This window comes from Myotis nattereri (genome assembly GCF_964212035.1).
Source record: "Myotis nattereri genome assembly, chromosome: 6".
Taxonomy (NCBI): domain Eukaryota; kingdom Metazoa; phylum Chordata; class Mammalia; order Chiroptera; family Vespertilionidae; genus Myotis; species Myotis nattereri.
The window spans coordinates 62671090-62689800 of record NC_138081.1 but is presented as its reverse complement, the minus strand read 5'-3'; the positions used below and the strand labels follow the sequence as shown (position 1 = coordinate 62689800).

The window sequence follows — 18711 nt, the reverse complement described above, 5'->3', positions numbered from 1 at the left end:
AACAGCCAAGGCATCCCCTACTCCTTGTAGCACCACAAGCAGCCCTGGATATAGTGGACCTGTCCATCTGACCCCATCTGACCCCATCTGACACTTCCAGACCTGGTACCGGCTTCAGACAATTCCTAGATCTGGAGTTGATTCAGCTGGCAGGAGTCAAGATACCTGTATCCGCCTAATTCCAGGTGACACCCAGAGGCAGAAGGAACAGACCCAATGGTCATGGTCCAAGCTTGTCTTCTGGGTCTAAGAGAGGGTCAAGGCTTGGGCCAAGAGTCATTGTCTTACAGTATAGCTGGGGAAGATAGAAGCATGAGACCTCCATGGGGTTGATGTGGGCATTACTACATAAAAACATTAGGCTGGAGGTTTTAGAGTCAAAAGACTAGGCTTGTGAGGTGGTTTGAAAGGTGTCCACCAATTTTTTGCTACATTGAGAGGTGGAGTTTAACTCTTCATCCCCTTGGTATGTGATGAAATTAGTGACTCGTTTCTATGGAATAGAATATGGCAAAGGTGATGCAATGTCACTTCTGAATTAGGTAATAAAACGAATGTAACTTCCATCTTGGGTTCTCTCTCTTGCTCTCTTACATCGTTCACTCTGGGGGAATTCCCCTCCAGAAGAGCCTTGAGGTGACTACAGCAGGCCAACACCTTATGCAGCCTCATGAGCCAGAACTACTCAGCTGAGCTGTTCCCAAACTCCTGAGCCCCAGAAGCCATATGAGATTATGACTGTTTATTGTGTTAATATGCTAAGTTTTGAGGTAGGTTTTATGCAGCCATAGATAACTAATACAGTTTGTGAGCTAGTGCTGCCATGTCTACCTGGCAGTCTGATCTCTGGGCTTCCTGAACCTTAAGTTCTTTCGTTGTAGAAGGTGGGTAATATTGTTGGTGCCGAGGAGCAATAATAGTGGCCAGGATGGCATTTGAAAACTCCTCCTCCTCCTCCTCCTCCTCCTCCTCCTCCTCCTCCTCCTCCTCATGTTGTAAGCAGGGCTATTCAAAACCCAGCTGCTGCCTAATTTACGTATTGTAATTGCTATCATTATTTATTAAGTGAAAAAGATCAAATGTTGATTTTGCCACCAGCTGTGAGCAGATAAGCTTTGCCCCAGTGAGCCTGTTGAGCAGTTTGGAGGTAAACACCCTGACCCTGACGGGGATAAGAGCTGGCCTGGCCATGGGGGCCACACCGCCCTTCCCTGTGAGCGCAGGGAAGCCACCCAAGACGGGGGTGCATGACAGCTGGAGAGTCCCTGCGATATTTAAACCAGATGGGAACAAAGTGACAAAATCCCCTATGCACAACAGCCTTTTACAGGCATAAAATACCTCTCAACACACCTGGGGGCTCTGTGGATCCAGCGGCGGGGGCAGGCTGAGCTGTGAAGCAAAAATGCTCCTCACCAGTGCGTTGCTCAGCGGTGGCAGCCCGTGGCACCAGCCGTCTGTGACAGACTGGCCGGCCAGAGCATTCCCAGCTGTCAGAAATGTTCTACCAGAAAATGGAGGAAACTCGTGAAAAACAGTTACTTAAGCTTCTAACACTCAAAACTTTCTTCACTTACGTTAGCAAGATATATATATATATTTAAATTGATATATATTTAAATTGATTTTAAAGAGAGAGGGAGAGAAACATCAATAAGCTGCCTCCTGCACACACCCCACCGGTGATTGAGCCCATAACACTGGCAACCTTTTGGTGCATGGGACAACACCCAACCAACTGAGCCATACCAGCCAGGGCTATAACTTCTTTAGTGAAGGTTTTCAAGCCAGCTCTGTCCATTGCTCTTGTGCATCTAGGCCAGTGGTTCTCAACCTTCCTAATGCCGCGACCCTTTAATACAGTTCCTCATGTTGTGGTGACCCCCAACCATAAAATTATTTTCGTTGCTACTTCATAGCTGTAATTTTGCTATTATGAATCATAATGTAAATATCTGATATGCAGGATGTATTTTCATTGTTACAAATTGAACATAATTAAAGCATAGTGATTAATCACAAAAAACAATATGTAATTATATATGTGTTTTCCAAAGGTCTTAGGCGACCCCTGTGAAAGGGTCTTTCGACCCCCAAAGGGGTCGCGGCCCACAGGTTGAGAACCGCTGATCTAGGCGAACACACCTTTGAAATGCCCCCTTTCATACCCCTATTACTAAAGTGTGCAAGGGAACACATAATCTCATTAACTATACTGCAACCCAATCCCCATCTTGCTTTCTCCCACCTTCATACAATCTTCCTTAGTTGTCTTCTTAATTTCAAATGCATAAAAGAAATGGCAAACTTTTATTTTCCAGAGCATTTGAGATCTTGTTCCCCAGCATGTGTCATCAATTCGGCTCAAATAAATACTTATAAAAATTCTCTACAGGTTTGCAGGTTTCTTAGGTAGGCACCCGCCAGACCACAAAATTATTTACCACAAAATTATTTAAATGAGCCAATTGTATCTATCCTCCCGTGGAAACCAGGGGACACCACGTCCTCTCGATGCACAAAGTCTGTCTCCCACAGCCCCTGGCTTTTCACTCTTCCCAAATGCAATTCCTCTGTGGCCCTGCATGGCATATAATATCCTCTTCCCCTGGCTGTGCCACAGAGAGGGAGAAACCAGGTATTAGGTGACTCTATGGGGCACTGTCCTAATGTCCAAGGGCTTCGTCCTTCCCTGCCTCCCGCCAGTCTGTGGGAGCGTGCTGCTCTCATTCTAGCTCAGAGTTCAGTTCTTTCTTTTCAGACTCTGGAGAAGCCTTCAGTTTACATAAGCCGAAAGTCCCCTGGGGTAAACAATCATATTTGCTCAGAGTTGGTGAGTGCTGGGAAGGGCGAGGGCACTTCCCAAGCTTCCTGTCTCTTTGATTATCTAAGGATTTTTCCTTGTTTGCAGGTTCAGCACTAAATAAAATCAGCAAGATGGATGACATTTACTGTTCAGCTTCTCTTTTTCTCCCGGCTCTGGGCTCCAAAACTCCAAGTCAGAATTTGCAAGGAATTTACGTAGGGCAAAAAAGCAGGCCTCCGTCCCAGAAGTTCCTTTGGATTCCAGTGATGCAGGTTAGTAGGGGACTTCTCTTCAGAGTCCCCTTTTCTATCCGTACTGCTGCCAGGCACCCACCCTGTTCTCAGGTTTTGGAATCAAATGCACCTGGGTTCTGATTCTGGCCTGCCACTCTCTGGAATCGGCCACCTGAGTTGTTATAAATAAACGGATTTACCCCTGGCCTTGTAGGTATTACGTACTCAGACATAGGCCACAGTGCCCTCCATTCTTGCAGACGGAGTCAGCCAGGACCAAGTAAGCCCCACAAGGCAATTCCTGGGGGAAGGGGAAAGGGTCCCCTGGGAGAACCATAGCAAGCTGAACCCCACATAGAAGAAATCCCCCAAAACCTTCTGGGATATAGTCCTATTTCTTTACCCTATGTAAATTCATTGCCAATTCTGACTTGGGGTTTCAGAGCCCAGAGGGCTAATGAATGGCCATCCTGGCAATTAGAGCCTTTAAATCCTACCTGCTGGACTAAGCTATAGCTCAGAAAGCTGTTTGTCAATAAAAAGAAAACAAATTAGCCGGATCCAGTCCCCTGATGCTCACAGTGTGGAAAAGGCAGAGTACAAAGAGCAAATACAGTTCAGTAGAGTCCTCACACTTCCCTCCTCTATGGCAGCGGTTCTCAACCTGTGGGTCGCGACCTCTGAAAATACATCCTGCATATCAGATATTTACATTACGATTCATAACAGTAGCAAAATTACAGTTATGAAGTAGCAACGAAAATAATTTTATGGTTGGGGGTCACCACTACATGAGGAACTGTATTAAAGGGTCGCGGCATTAGGAAGGTTGAGAACCACTGCATGGACACCCACACCTCACACTTCCATCCTCCATGGACACTGCCGGTGGGAGGGATCATCATCTGCGGGGAGGAGCAGTCACTGCCTCCCAGGTCTCCCTTATTGGCTAAATACTCACACAGAGAACGAATCAAAGGACGTTAATTAATGTTGACAATTTAAGAATAAGGGGAGACCCTCAGGACTGACTTCTTTCCTTTCTACACAAAACGTATTATTTATACTGTGACCCTTAGTCCAAACTAATTTTCTCATCAGTCATGACTAATTAACCAAATAAACATTCTTTTTATATGCAGAGTACTTAATACCTACAAGGCCAGGGTAAATTTATTTAGAACAACTCAGGTAGTCGATTCCATTGGCTTCAGAAGTACGGTGAAAACTGTGTTCTTTTGAAAGGTAGTTAAGGGCTGAAAACAATAAACAAAACTCTTGGAAAGGATCATCTTCAGAAGTATAAAAAATATTATTCCCAACAAAATCATCTGAATATTGAAAGCAGCAATTGTTATGCAAATTAACTGCACTGAAATCACATTTAATAAAATCAAGAGTATTATTATCCGGCAAGAACACATTCCACACCCGTGGGCTTTGTGGCAGAACACATTTGGTAGCCACAGTGTTCTGGATAGGGGTGTGGCCCTGCCTATTTTAAGTTTGTTATCTGATCTCCCTCTACGGTCACTCAGAAACATCTGTCCTGCAGAATTTACTAGACAGGATTATCGCTCCAGCCCTTACCGGCTGAGGTGCCTCACTGCAGCATCAAATTGCAGAAACATAACCTCCCTTCGGAGCAGGAGTGCCTGGGACACCTGGGTGGGGTCTTGGGGACTCTCGAGGCTGTCAATCATTTTCTGCAGCCCTTGAAGCTCAGACACTGGAAGATGGACAACATTAGGAGATAGTGTGAAATACCAGCTAGTTTAGCTAATCCAGTAAACCATCATTAACCTCCCAAAACAACTTTTTTCCTTTTCTCTTTGCTTGTGAGTAGCTAATTATGGTTTGGAAGTCCAGAAAAACCTTATGTTCTAGAATCCAAGGTCTGTGTAGCTTCCCTTCCTTCGGAAGATAAAAACTTATTTTGCTTTTCAGCAGAATAAGGAAAGGCTTTTGATTTCTCTCTCTCTCTCTCTCTCTCTCTTGCAGTCTTTAACAAAAGGGGGAGATGTTAAATTGAGAAGACTCTCACATACTTTAAAATTCCCTCAAAATATAGGATAAAATTCCTTCCAATACTAAAACAAACAAACAAACAAACAAACCCAAAAAGACTTCTGAAAGTTTTAAAATACATAAGGCTACAGTCTATAAAAAGATTAGAAAAGACAAATTACAAGGAATAGGAAAATATGGGACTCAGTAGACTCCTTAGGGGCTTGAAATTATTATAGCCCAGCACTCATGTCTCATGGCCATGCCATCCAACCAGCCTTCTCTGTCACTGGCTCATCCTGCTGCCGGCTCTGGATTAAAGAAGACTCAAGCCTTCCAAGGCAAGCAAACAATATACACGCATAGATGTGTACATGCACACACACACACCCCCTTCTAGGAGATTCTTGTCATTTAGGGAGTAGATGACAAGAGACCCAAAATTGGCTTATTTCTTGGACTCTTACTGCAAAAATAGGCTGCGTATCAGTAGGTTTAATAGTATATGTGTTTTGGGTGGAAATTTAAGTTAGGGACCTTTGGGGGCACTCAATCCTCGATTGAAGAAACTGGCCTTGGTCTAGATCAGTGGTTCTCAACCTTCCTAATGCCGCGACCCTTTAATACACTTCCTCGTGTTGTGGTGACCCCCAATTTCATTGTTACAAATTGAACATAATTAAAGCACAGTGATTAATCACAAAAACAATATGTAATTATATATGTGTTTTCCGATGGTCTTAGGCGACCCCTGTGAAAGGGTCGTTCGACCCCAAAAGGGGTCGCGACCCAAAGGCTGAGAACCGCTGGAGATGGTCTCTGCGATGGTCCAGGAAAGGAGCTGGTCAGAAGGGGAGAGCGCAACAAGAAAAGGATGAGCCCTTAGGGAGCGCAGGGGAGGGGGGTGGGGGTCGGGGGGAGGGGGTGGGGCACACTTGCTAAGATACCAGCATGCCAGCTTATCTGAACTGCTCAACAACTTCCTGTGAGGACAGGGATGGCTTTCTACTCGAGAGGACATCCCGGCCACGGGAAAAGAAGGACTGTGGAAATGGATCACTGTGCCTGATATGTAGCCCAAGCAGAAGTGAGTGGGGAGACCCAGAGCCATTTTGGGAGTTACTCCACCTCAACAGTCTGACCAGACCTGAGCAGCCTCTGCACTGCCCGGTCTGGCACTGGATCTCCTCCCATATCTCCAAGCCAGAGGAACGGAGGGCGTGGGGCAGCTGCCCTCGGAGCCGGTCAGGGTGGAACCAGGACTGAGGATGGCTGCGAATACTTGCAATGATACACTCTTGGCTTTAGGGAAAGATGAGCAGTCCAGGGTTCATGTGCATCTGATGTTTTACGCACAACAGAAAAATGTGTTTTGAGTATTTTTCCAGCTCCAAATGAATTCGGTTTAATCATCAAACTTTTTACGACTCCCATAAATCTGATGGTCATATTGGGCTGAAAAGGAATTTCCACCAGCAGAGGAGTCAGGTTAGAAGGAATTGTACAAGCACTTCCGCAGTGGGTGGGAGGAGGGGCGGGCCGTGAGCCGTATTTGTTCAAGGCCTGGTGTGTTTGCTCTGTAAGCAATACGCTCTGTCTAAGCAGCAATCAGGGCGAAACGTTTATAATCCTCTGCAATGACAATGAAAAAAGAATATGCAGCTGCACCTGCCCTGTGATTGAAGCTCTGTTAAGCGTAAGTGTAAAGTGTATTTGGGCAGGGGCTAGAAGGGAGTAAAGATAATAAAAATATTTCACTTGTTAGAGGGACTGGATTATGGGTGATTTTCTCCTTATATTATTTCCATTGCTGTTCATATTGTGCTGTGTGTGCACTGTTGTTACCTGATCACTTCCCAGCAAAACTGCTCCCTGGGATAGGTGGCATTTTCATGAAAATACAGGTGGGATGGACCCTTCCTTTGTTACTTATTGATTTTAGGTCCTCATTCAGGCTTCCCTGTCTTTGTGGGGTCATACCACCGGTGGGAGGGGAGGTGGCTAGGACTGGCTGGGAAGGCAGCCTGTCCATGAGGACAGGGCAGAGGGTTCCCTGTGGTCCTGGTGGTGGGGTTGGGAGTAAACCTGCACCTGGAAACAAATGAGCCTGCCCCCCCCCCCCCCCCCACTTCCCCCAGAGGCCCGTGCAGGAAATCAGAGAGAGGAATCACAGCGGCCCTGTCTTCATGTGACTACTCAGAGCCAGTACACCCTGTTCCTAGTTTGTCTCCAGAGTTCCTGAAACACCAAGATTAGTGTGTAGTATCTGGGCTTTAATTGGCCTCCTAACCCTGACAAGGAAGTTGCAGTGTAACCTCCCACATTCTGATTACATCCTCTGCTTCATGCTGACTCCAAGGGGAGTTGCTGGCTTTCACGGAAGGAGGGAATTTGGCAGGGGCCACAGAGCTGTCCGCTGAGGATGCATGTCTAAGAGCTGCCTCCTCAGTCAAGCGGGAGGACCAATGCTAAAATGCAGTGTCCCTTTAAAAATATTTTATAGCATACAAGTCCACAAAAGTCATCTTACCCAACTCCAAATAGCTCTGGGATGGCTGGGAGGAACTGGGCGGGTGTATGAACAGACCATCTCATCTTTTCACCTTGGTTCTCGTTGCTTCCTCTGGGAAGCAGGCCAGGAACTGAACAGCCTAGTAGTCTTTTTAAAAAGATAGTTTCAGAGTGGGATTTTTTTTTTTTAGTCCAACTTTATCTTTATCTATTTTCAGCAAAGCAGAGTATGCAAAACTTTGCACATCCTCTTGAAGCACAAATGTTTTTGTTGGCAACACAAGGTGTGCGCCTCTAATCCTGCACCTCAGAAAGCCTGGGCCCTACCTATGTCAATGATTTCAGTTCATAAGCATATAAATAGTAAGAAACCAATTCTCTTCATTCTGCATTCTAGCGCCTCAATAATTTGGCCTCATTTCCCACCATTCCTCAGGGTCATGCTGGTCGGTTCACCAGTCTTTGGACTGGCCACCGGGAGTCCTGTCTGTTGCTTTGCCCGTGCCCTTTGCTTGCCTTGCCAGGACCATCCCTCCTATTTTTCTCCATTGATTCAAGTGAGGACAAGTCTCCCTAGATCACCTTCCCTGCAGGCCTATAGGACCTCCTATGCAATGACCTCCTTTGAAAACATGCTCTGGCTCTCTCTCGGCTTCTATCTCATCTTCATAAAGCACCTGTCCCCCCATATCAAGGGCAGGGACGGCATTTTTCCTGGAAATTTTTCTTCCTTTCTCCTGTCCCTCATCTGAAGCTCAGCCCCCCACACCCTGGAAACATCCAGAAGCTCCCCAAAGAGAGTCTTAGCTTATTTTCTGAGTAAAGCTCTTTATATAGCAATTCCTGAATTAGTGAAAAGAAAGGATCTAAGAGTGCTTTGGAACTTCTCTAATCTTTGCTGCTTCTATTGAAGGCTTGCCAGTAGTTTTGGAAACTTGTTCTTCGGCAACAATTCTGTGCTTTCTACCGAGGCAGCATCAACCCCTCCCCACCTTCATGCTGCCTGTCCTCAGACACAGGCATGCTCTTCCTCATGGATCATCGCTCACACCCTCCCCGGTGTCTCCCACCTGAATGCTTACAGATCCCTTTGGTGTTCATTAGCACAGTGTAAACCTACCTACTGGCAAGCCAGTCAGGGTCTCCACGGACGTATCTCCTTTAAGCACCGACCAGTGAGGAACAGATTCTAGTTCTATTACATTGAAGACCACTAGATTTCAGTAGGTGTATTACCTCATTTTGCTGGTACTTCTCATCCTTTAAAATCCTTAGCTACTATGTTATAATATATTGCTATTAATTTACATTTACATGACTAATGGCATAATTTAGATAGGAGCCAATTTATTAACAAGATCAGTTTCCCTGCCTCTGATGAACCCAGCTTACGAAGCATTTCAGAATTGTGTGCATTTATCTTAGGACCTAGTACTGAGCTAGAGTTCATGGCTTAGCACTGGGCAGGCAACACTAAAGCCTCAATCATTCTCATGACACGGCCATTGGGCCACTGTGAGCTAATGAAGGGCTGTCTGCAAGCTTCCTGATGGTGAATGCTTGGCTTTCCTTTCATATCAGTTCACGAAGGCCAGGAAGGGACAGGGAATGAAAGGGCACTAATATGCCGTGGGGCTTATACATCCTTTTAGAATTTTTACATAGATTTTAATTTACAGAACATCTCTATGAGACAGGTATCATCCCCATTTTACAGATGGACAAACAGAGACCCAGAGAGTAAAGTGTCCAACTTCAAGTAACCAAGTGGCAGAGGCAGGGTAACAACCCAGGCCTCCTCACACCTGACTTGGTGTGCATACTTTGCGGTTTAACTTGGAATATTGGAATTAATCAGTTTGGAGATAGTATATAATAGGATTTCCCTTTGCCCTTATCACTGTAATGTATGAGAAAATATTTTAGTTCTGTCTTTCCAAGTATTAAGAGCTTCATAGTAATTACTAGATAAGGAAATCATTTTGTAATGTATGTGTGTATCAAGTCATCATGCTGCACACTTTAAATATTTTAAACAATTTTATTTGTCAATGATACCTGAGTAAAGCTGGGCGGGGTGGGGTGGGGGGGTGAGTAGAGGACGAGTTTCACAGAATTCTAACTGAATATTGAAGATGATTTAAATATCTTTAATCACTTACCAATGCCCTCAGTTCCTCCCCAGTCACCTCTCAAAGGGTTAGGACTTAGAGGAAATTCAAAGCATGCTTGGAAATTCCCAAGTTTAGCGAAACTGAAAAGGTAGGCCACGATGTCATGGAGAGGAGCGATCAGCTGTAGCGTCAGCTTTAAGGCTCTAAATGCTGCCTGTGGGTAAAATCAATACAAAGAAGTAAGTTTTAAGAAATTTCTAAGAAGCATATAAAATACATGAGCAACTATTAAAGATAATATATTTAAACACAAATATTTAGATACACATTTTCATAGCATAATACAGGATAATAATTACAAGATAACATCTGAAAAACAGAACAACAAACATTCATAAACTGGGTTATATGCCTTTGGACAAGGTGACTCCTCAAATGGGGAGTTTAAAGCAATGTGTTTCTCTTTGTTTAAAGCCTTTGGTGGCCAAACATACATTAAAAAAAAGTTTGTATGACCATTGATAAATTACAAGGGTCACAAATAAACTCTTAGGAGGGACCCATAGAGATTTATCAACACAGTTTAAACATATAACTAAAAAAAAAAAATCAAACACTGGATCTTAAATATTAATGTCCAAGTGGAAGAAAAGTGTAAAATTATGATCTCACTGAATATATATATATATATATATATATAATTTACAAATTCTCCAGTGAAAGAAAGGTTAATTTTATTTTTTAATTTTTTGAGGAATCTTTATACTGCTTTCATTAATGGCTCTACCAGTACATTCCCATCCACAGTGAACAAGGGTTCTCTTTTCTCCACATCCTTGGCAACATTTGTCTCTTGTCTTTTTTTTTTTTTTTTAATTTATGGATTCTAGAGGAAGAGAGGAAGAGAGAGAGAGAAGTGTTTTTCCACTTATTTATGCATTCTTGTATGTGCCCTGACCAGAGATCAAACCTGCCAACTTGGCATATCCAGACGATGCTCTAACCAGTTGAGCTACCTGTCCAGGTCTCTTGTCTTTTTAATAATAGCTATCCTGACAGGTGTGAGATAATATCTCATTGTGGTTTTGATTTGCATTTCTCTGATGATTAGTGATGTTGAGCACATTTTCATTTACCTGTTGGCTGTTTGTATGTCTTCTTTGGAAAAATGTCTGTTCAGGTCCTTTGCCCATTTTAAAATCAGATTTCTTTTTTTTTTCCTATTGAATTCTATGAGTTTCTTACATATTTTAGGTATTACCCCCATATCAAATATATGGTTTGTTAGTGTTCTCCCAATCCATAGATTGCCTATTCATTTTGTTGATTGCTTCCTTTGCTATGCAGAAGCTTTTTAGTTTGATGTAGTCCTACTTGTTTATGTTCACTTTTGTTGCCTGTGCTTTTGGTGTTATATAAAAAAAATCATCGCCAGGACCAATGCCAAGGAGCTTTTCCTCTAAGAATTTTATCATTTCTGGACTTACATTTAAGTCTTTAATTCATTTCAAGTTAACTTTTGTGAGAGGTGTGAAGGTGTAGGATAGGGGCTCAGTTTGATTCTTTTGCATGTAGAGCTATCATATGATCCAGCAATCCCACTTCTGGATATACATTCAAAGGAAACAAACTCAGTATCTTGAAGAGATTATCTACACTCCTGCATTCATTATAGCATTGCTCACAATGGCCAAGCTAAGGAAATAATCTAAGAGTTCAGTAGAAAGGTAAATACATTTTTTAAATCACACACACACACACACACACACACACACACACGAATATAAATCAGGCATAAAGAAGAAGGAAATCTGGCCACTTGCAATAGCATAAATGAACCTGGAGGACATTATTCTAAGTGAAATAAGGCAGCTAAAGAAAGACACATGCTATATGATCTCACTCATGTGGAATCTAAAAAAAAAAAAGTCGAACTTATAGAATGGTGGCTGCCAAGGCGTGGGGGAAATGGGGAGAGGTTGGTCAAAGGGTACAGACTTTCAGTTGTAAGATGAATAAGTTTGAGAACCAAGAGAATAGCTATTTGGGAAGCACTGATTCAGGCAGAGACCCAATGTTGTTCTGATTAGAGGGTAAAGGCAAGAAGCTTTCATGAGAAAGGGAAGGGGAATAATTACATGAGGAGAAGGGAAAAATTTCTATTGTTGTTAATAAATCAAGGATGAAATTTCTATAGGTGCAAATAAGCTAGGTTATTCTTTAGCTATACATGATGTTGCTAATTCTCAGAAAGTCTTTAATTTTTAGTCCAGTAGTCAGAATGTCTTCATTCCTATTAGCTTTGCAAGTAATAGTTCGGACTACAATGCTGCTTTAGGCCCAGTCCACAGGTTATATCGCTCAGTTGAAACATCCCAAAGGTCGGAGGAGTAAGATGCGCGAGGGATGGCCGCTCTGACCCCATGCTGAGGCGGCTCTATTTGTATCATTTTCACCCAGCACCGGACATTTTCTAAGGAAGTTGATCAATGTTCTGACCACACACACACAAAAGGCAACTACGAGGCGATGGATGTGCCAATTAACTTAATTGCGGCGATCCTTTCACAAAGTGTACATATATTAAATCATCAGGTTGTACACTTGTTCTTGCTAATTGCACCTCAATAAAGCTGAGGGGGGAGGGGAGAGAAGAAAGTGAGAGAAACCTAGGTCGTGAAACAGGCTTTCACTTACAAAGAAAAATCAGACTGTTCCCCAACTGCCATTTTCCTCGCTGTGCTTTACTGAGCAGATACTTACTTGAGTGCTTTATGTATGACTATATTAACTCTTTTTATGACTGCAGCATTATACTCTATCAGCAAGTTAGGTACTTGCTACACAGAGCAGTACCTCCAACATAGGCTTGGCTGATTACTGTGCTTAAAGGTGATCTCAGCCTCTCATGAGTTTCAGGGGATCAGGGTGGTTTTTTTCTAAGGGTTTGGGAGGAAATTGAGGAATAATAAAGAATGTCAGAAATTTGAATTAGTGCTCATTAATGACCAGGGAGAAAGAGAACTCATAAAATAAGGAGGCCCAAGAGAAATGACAATGTTAGGAAAAAATTGTTAAAATAAAATAATAAATAAATAAAATAACATAATAAATATAATAATATTAGGAGCTGGGAGAAGATTTCCGTTATTAAGTGTTCCTGGAAACAAACAAGAGGCTTTCTCTGAAATTGATATGTTGAACCATGAGTCATGAAAAGCCAGTCAGTTTACACTCCAGTACACACACAAAAACACAAACCTTTTCTGCCAGAGTTTTGAACATAACCAGCACTTCGGAAGGATGAGGTATGAACCATAAGTTGAGGAAGACTTTCCCGTCAGCGGACAGCAGACACCGGGGCCGGGGCTGAGGACTCCTGCAGCATCAGAGGGAAGAGTGGGTGTCACAGCGGTTCTCTCTGAAGAAGCGTAGCCAGTGTGAACTATTTATACCAGCCCAGCCTGTGGTGACACACGAGCCCAGCGTCCAAGCCTGCGGGCGGCAGGCCTCCTTTTCAGGCCGCGCACAGGTGGCCACAGCTATAGATAGCTCAACAGGAAAAGAGCGGGTGGGCTGCTTTTAGCCTGAGCTGTGTTGAGGAAGGAGTGGGCATTGGCGGGGGTTGGGGGGTGGGGTGGGGGGGGGGTGGTGAGACAGGAAAGGAAGGCATGAATTAGGTGGCTGGCACCATGCGGAGTGTTACATATGAGTGGGTTCCGAACAGGCTCCCTGAGACGTGCCACTTTGGCATGTGGACTGTTTTGAGCTGAAGGCATTTGAGACCTGTGGACTCAAGAGAAACTTTTACCTTTCCCTTCAGGAACATAAATTGGAGGCCTTGTCCATCATGAGAGTTATCCCTAGAGATAACTTTTATGACTACCTAGAGGGCAGGACAAACTTCTAATTACTGCACATCTGCTCTTCTTATCATCCTCCCACTGGCCTTCCTCCCCCTGAAGCCCCGGGCGCCTTATCTCATTCGCTGTAGCTCTGAATGCCTTGTTTACCTTTCTGTCTCTCTCTCTCTTTTTTAAAAAAAATATATTTTATTGATTTTTCACAGAGAGGAAGGGAGAGGGATAGAGAGTTAGAAACATCAATGAGAGAGAAACATCAATCAGCTGCCTCCTGCACACTCCCTACTGGGGATGTGCCCTCAACCAAGGTACATGCCCTTGACCGGAATGGAACTTGGGACCCTTCTGTCCACAGGCCGACGCTCTATCTACTGAGCCAAACCGGTCAGGGCCCTTTCTGTCTCTTAACCTCTTGTGAATACGGGGTCTCTGACTCTCTCATGTAGGTGGGGTCCCTATACATATGCATATAATTAAATTTGGGTTATTTTCTCTTATTAATCTGTCTCAACTCAATTTGATTATTGCACCAGCTGAGAGAACTGAAAACAGTAGAGTAAAATTTCTTCCTCCCCCACACATATCTTCTCACTTAACTGTTATGCCAACCTTTGGATGTACCTACTTCGTTCCCGTTTCATAGATGAGAAAATTGAGGCCCTATGAGGTGACCTAGATCTTGCCGACTGAGATCCTAGGAGGTAAAGTTGGGATTTAAGTGCAGACCCGTCCCGTTCCAGCACTCAAGGCTCTAGAGAGCGGTCCCCGTTTTCCTGCTCTCCCCGCCATGTCTCCTTGCAGGGATCCTCACTCCGGCCCTCTTTGTCTTCTTTCTCCTCTCTGCTCTTCTCCACTTCTAAACACCTCTCCTTTCTTAGGCAGCACTATAGCTGTCTCTTGGTTCACATATAAACATACAATCCATATATGTCTGTTAAGGACTTGCACAAGCCCAGGTACCCACTGCCTGAGAATGATAATGCCACCAGGTTTTGTTGTGTTGTTTTTTTAAACTTTTCTTTTTTAATATATTTTATTGATTTTTTACAGAGAGGAATGGAGAGGGATAGAGAGCTAGAAACATCGATGAGAGAGAAAGATCGACCAGCTGCCTCCCGCACACCTCCCACTGGGGATGTGCCCACAACCAAGTCACATTCCTTGACTGGAATTGAACCTGGGACCCCCCCCCCCCCCAGTCCGCAGGCCGACGCTCTATCCACTGAGCCAAACCGGCCAGGGACAATGCCACCAGTTTTGTTGAAGCTTGATCTGCACCTCCTTGGTGGCCCCCAGAGGAACGACCACCCTGAATTTTACACTCATCAATGCTAGATTTTCTTTGTAGTTTTACCACCACTGAATACACCATTAAAAGACTGTGTTGGCTTTTGCCTGTTTTTAACCTTCACACAAATAGAAGCTTATGATCTTTCTACTACACTTAGTGGGAAGTGGCATCCTGACCCACAGATCCTCCATCATCTCAGGAGTGAGGCAGCCTGAGAACGGGAACGAAGTAGGTAACAGAGGGTGAGGGTGGGGACTGTTTCCCCCTGAAATGGAGCCTTCAGGTCTAATTAACTGTGTTCCTCTAGTGTGGAAAACGGTGCTCTGCGCAGTTATCAGATGTGCAACCTGGCATCAGAGGACCTGAGCTTGAGACCAACATCTACCACCCTCAGCTGTGTGACTTTAGACAGATTATCTTCTGCGTCTCTTCATCCATAAATTAGGAATAAAGATTCCTAACTCACAGGACTAGCGTTAAGGAATGATTTTTTCAGAAGAGTGTCAAGCATTTGAAAAAATATTTTATGTCATGAGGGATCTGAGAGTAATTTGTTAAGAAGTGAGGGCCTGAACATATTGATGAGAGGATGTACTAGAAGTGAGGATTGTGGGGTCAGGGGTAAGGCTAGTGCCAGCTTGGGGCTGTCTTGGTTATGCTGAGCAGGCAGTTCTGACAGGCAGACAGCAGAAGGAGGAGCCCCCAGCCTACATGGGCCTTGCCAGGGCTTCCTTGGGTCCACTCAGCCCTCTGCTCTGCTTTTCCCACTCTCCCCAGGTGATTTCATTCAGTCTTCTGGCTGCAACTACCATCTTTTGCCAGTGACTCCTGGACTCACATTTGCAGGCCTGGTCCCCTCCTGGGGTCCAACTTGCTCCATCTTGGTTGGTGCCTTAGATCAACTCAATCAAGAAAGGGAACAACTGAACTCCCCACTCGCTTCCATCCCCATCTTGTGCCTCTTACTGTGTTCAAAGAACCACAATCCTTCAGTCCCCAAAACTGGACATTGGGGAGTCATTTTGAGACCCTCTCTTCTTTACTCCTCAGGTCCTACTGATTCCATCACTCTCACATTTGTACCCACTTCCACTGCCTATGCAAGGGCTTTTGATGGAAGAGTCTTACCCACTTGGGGTTTCTTTGGCAGTTAAAGGGGCATTTCTTGACTGTTGCTATTATTTTGGGGTCTCTAGGGGAGAATAAGATGACCCTTTCCACTTATCAAAGGAAAATGTGGTTCATTTGACCTGAGGACTGAATGTTTTCAATATCAAACATTCTGAAAATGAGACCTTTTAAATCATGAAAACTCTACTGTGAATAGAGTGAATCACTAGCCTTAAACCTACATTTCAACTCTCAGGGTTTTCATCAGATAATTTGAAGCTCAGGAACAAAGTGTGGAGTTAGTTTGGAGAATTTCTTTATTTCAGCAGCCACGTCAGACTATTCTGTTCTGTAGCACATCAAAGCTAGCTTATTCCAGTCTTATCTCTGTTATTCAGTTCACGGAGTTTAATAGTGTCCCAAAGAAGCCCTGAATATCAACAATAAAAAGTCACAAGGCCTGTGTCTGAGCACATGTGGCTGTAGGCCATGGGGCTGGCAGCAGTGTGACTGAATCAGTCCTTGGCCTCTGAGAAGCACATGTGTCCCTGGAGCCACAGGGCCCTCTACCAAATGGTGTCCTTTACTCCTTATCCGTTTTTTCCCCTGCCATTTCCACCCCTGCCTGCAGGGAGCAGTCATTGCTGAGGAGGGGCCGTGAGGGCAGCAGAAAGGTTTGGGTGCTCAGTGCAAGACTGAGCCCCACAGGAGGGCTCCCCCATCAGGTCCTTGGCCTGACGGTTCCTTGACCTGCTCAGCATCCTCCTCCTTCATTTCATTTCCCTGCAGCCACCTGCTCTGGGGCATCACTGCAGACCTCATTATTACCTGGGGCTATAGCACCTCAAAATCCTAAACTCAAATACCCTCCTTTCCCAGCTCTACCTTCTATTCTTCTAGTTTTCTCACTCGTTCACTCCCACTAAACCTCCTGCATCCCTACAAAATATGCTCCTGATCATCGCTCAGCCCTCGGCCTCCCCTTCTATCAGTCAAGTCCATTCTGACCCCACTCCCTCCCTCCCCAGACAGGGCCTCAAGCAAGCACATGAACCACCCCTTCAGTTCTTTGCTTCTTTGCCCTCACTACCCAACCTATCCAGCAAACCCCAACTCTGGACCCCTCCAGCTCCTCTGCTTTCTGCTTCTAGTCACACACAGCTGGAAGAAACCACACCACTAATTATATTGATGCCACAACAAGTATTTAAATGGTTTCCATGGAGCCTGAGCGGTGTCACCCTGGGACAATCCTTTCTCTTTCCTGTGATCAGTTTTCACGCCCGTTTCCTTTTTCAATAATTCCAAGTCTTTTCTTCTCCTCCCCCACCCTTTTTTTTTTTTTAAATTTCACAGAGGAAGGGAGAGGAAGACAGAGATAGAAACATCAAGGATGAGAGAGAATCATTGATCAGCTGCCTTCTGCACGACCCCTACTGGGGATTGAGCCTGCAGCCTAAGCATGTGCCCTGACTGGGAATCTAACCATGACCTCCTAGTTCACAGGTCAACGCTCAACCACTGAGCCTCACCTACTGGGTCCAAGTCAACTTTAAGCCTCAAACCAAATGCCTGCCAGCAGATGAGACATGTTCTGTTATTTCATAATTCAATTAAAAGCCACTGGTTGGAACTCCCTGCACTTCCTGTGGTCCAATTCCCCACTTCACATCCTCAAAGACAGCCTCTGCCTTCAAGAGGCTTACATTCCAGGCAGCTAGACATAAAACATGACTCAATGACAGAAGCAGGGTGGAATGGATGTGTATGAAAACACAGAAAAATCCAGAATAAGAAGCCTCAGATTTGTTGGGAGACTAATGAAAGAAATTCATAGCTGAAGCTTCTGAGCTGTGATTCATTATCTCCCTCTTCATATTGCTTCCTCTTAATGGCACTGACATCCTGCTGGGAGCCGGTCCATCCTTGCTGTTTCAGGGGACCTGGCATATATGGCATACTGTTCTTAATATGTTTGCTCACCTTCTTGGCACTATGTGTTTTAACCAAGGTCACCTCTCTGAGAAAGGTTGTTTCCCCAGGTAGGGATTTTCCCCTGAAGTTAGGGAGGGAATAAAACCCCTTAACTAAATGCCAGGCGGGTAATTAATCACTTTAACTACGAACAATCATGCTTAAGCTACATAATCTTTACTCCCTGGAATGGAGATAAGAAACGCCCTAACCTTTGGAATAGAGATTGATAGGATTGGAATCAACTGGTATAAATACAGATGTAACAAGACAACAGGACACACAGAAACTGGAGAACAGAACCTAGACACAGAACATAGACACAGAACATAGAGACAGAAGAACTTCGCTGGAGAGAACATGGCAAAAGATCCTGGACAGAAACTGGCCACAGAACCTAGAGACAGAACCTAGCGAGAGAACCTGGCTGAAGAACCTAGAGACAGAACCTGGCTACAGAACCTGGATAGAACATGGCAAGAGAACCTGACTAGAACCTGGCTAGAGAACCTGGCTAGAGAACCTGGCGACAGAACTTGGCTGGAGAACCTAGACACAGAACCTGGCTGAAGAACCCGGCTACAGAACCTGGCAACCGAACCTGGCTGGAGATCCTGACCAGCACTTCGCTGGAGATCCAGACCAGAACTTGGCTGGAGATCCTGGCTAGGCTGCTGATCAACTGAACGCTGTCTCCGTGTCATTCCTTCTTCGCCGACTCCGTCCACACCTTTGGGGACCCCTGGACCTGCTGGGGTTGGACCCCAGCAACATCCCTTTTTTCCCCATTTAAAAAAATATG

General features: G+C 44.6%; 1 protein-coding gene across 1 annotated transcript in view; it reads right to left on the bottom strand.

Moving 5' to 3' along the window:
* LOC308520851 (uncharacterized protein) overlaps nt 1-18711 on the bottom strand; it is a gene marked incomplete at both ends in the record, with an annotated part of 135138 nt that overhangs the window by 43091 nt on the left and 73336 nt on the right. Inside the window, 4 exon segments of the mRNA XM_081093562.1 lie at nt 1354-1504; nt 4630-4768; nt 9720-9881; nt 12929-13050. Coding sequence (XP_080949688.1) covers nt 1354-1504; nt 4630-4768; nt 9720-9881; nt 12929-13050 — 574 coding nt within the window.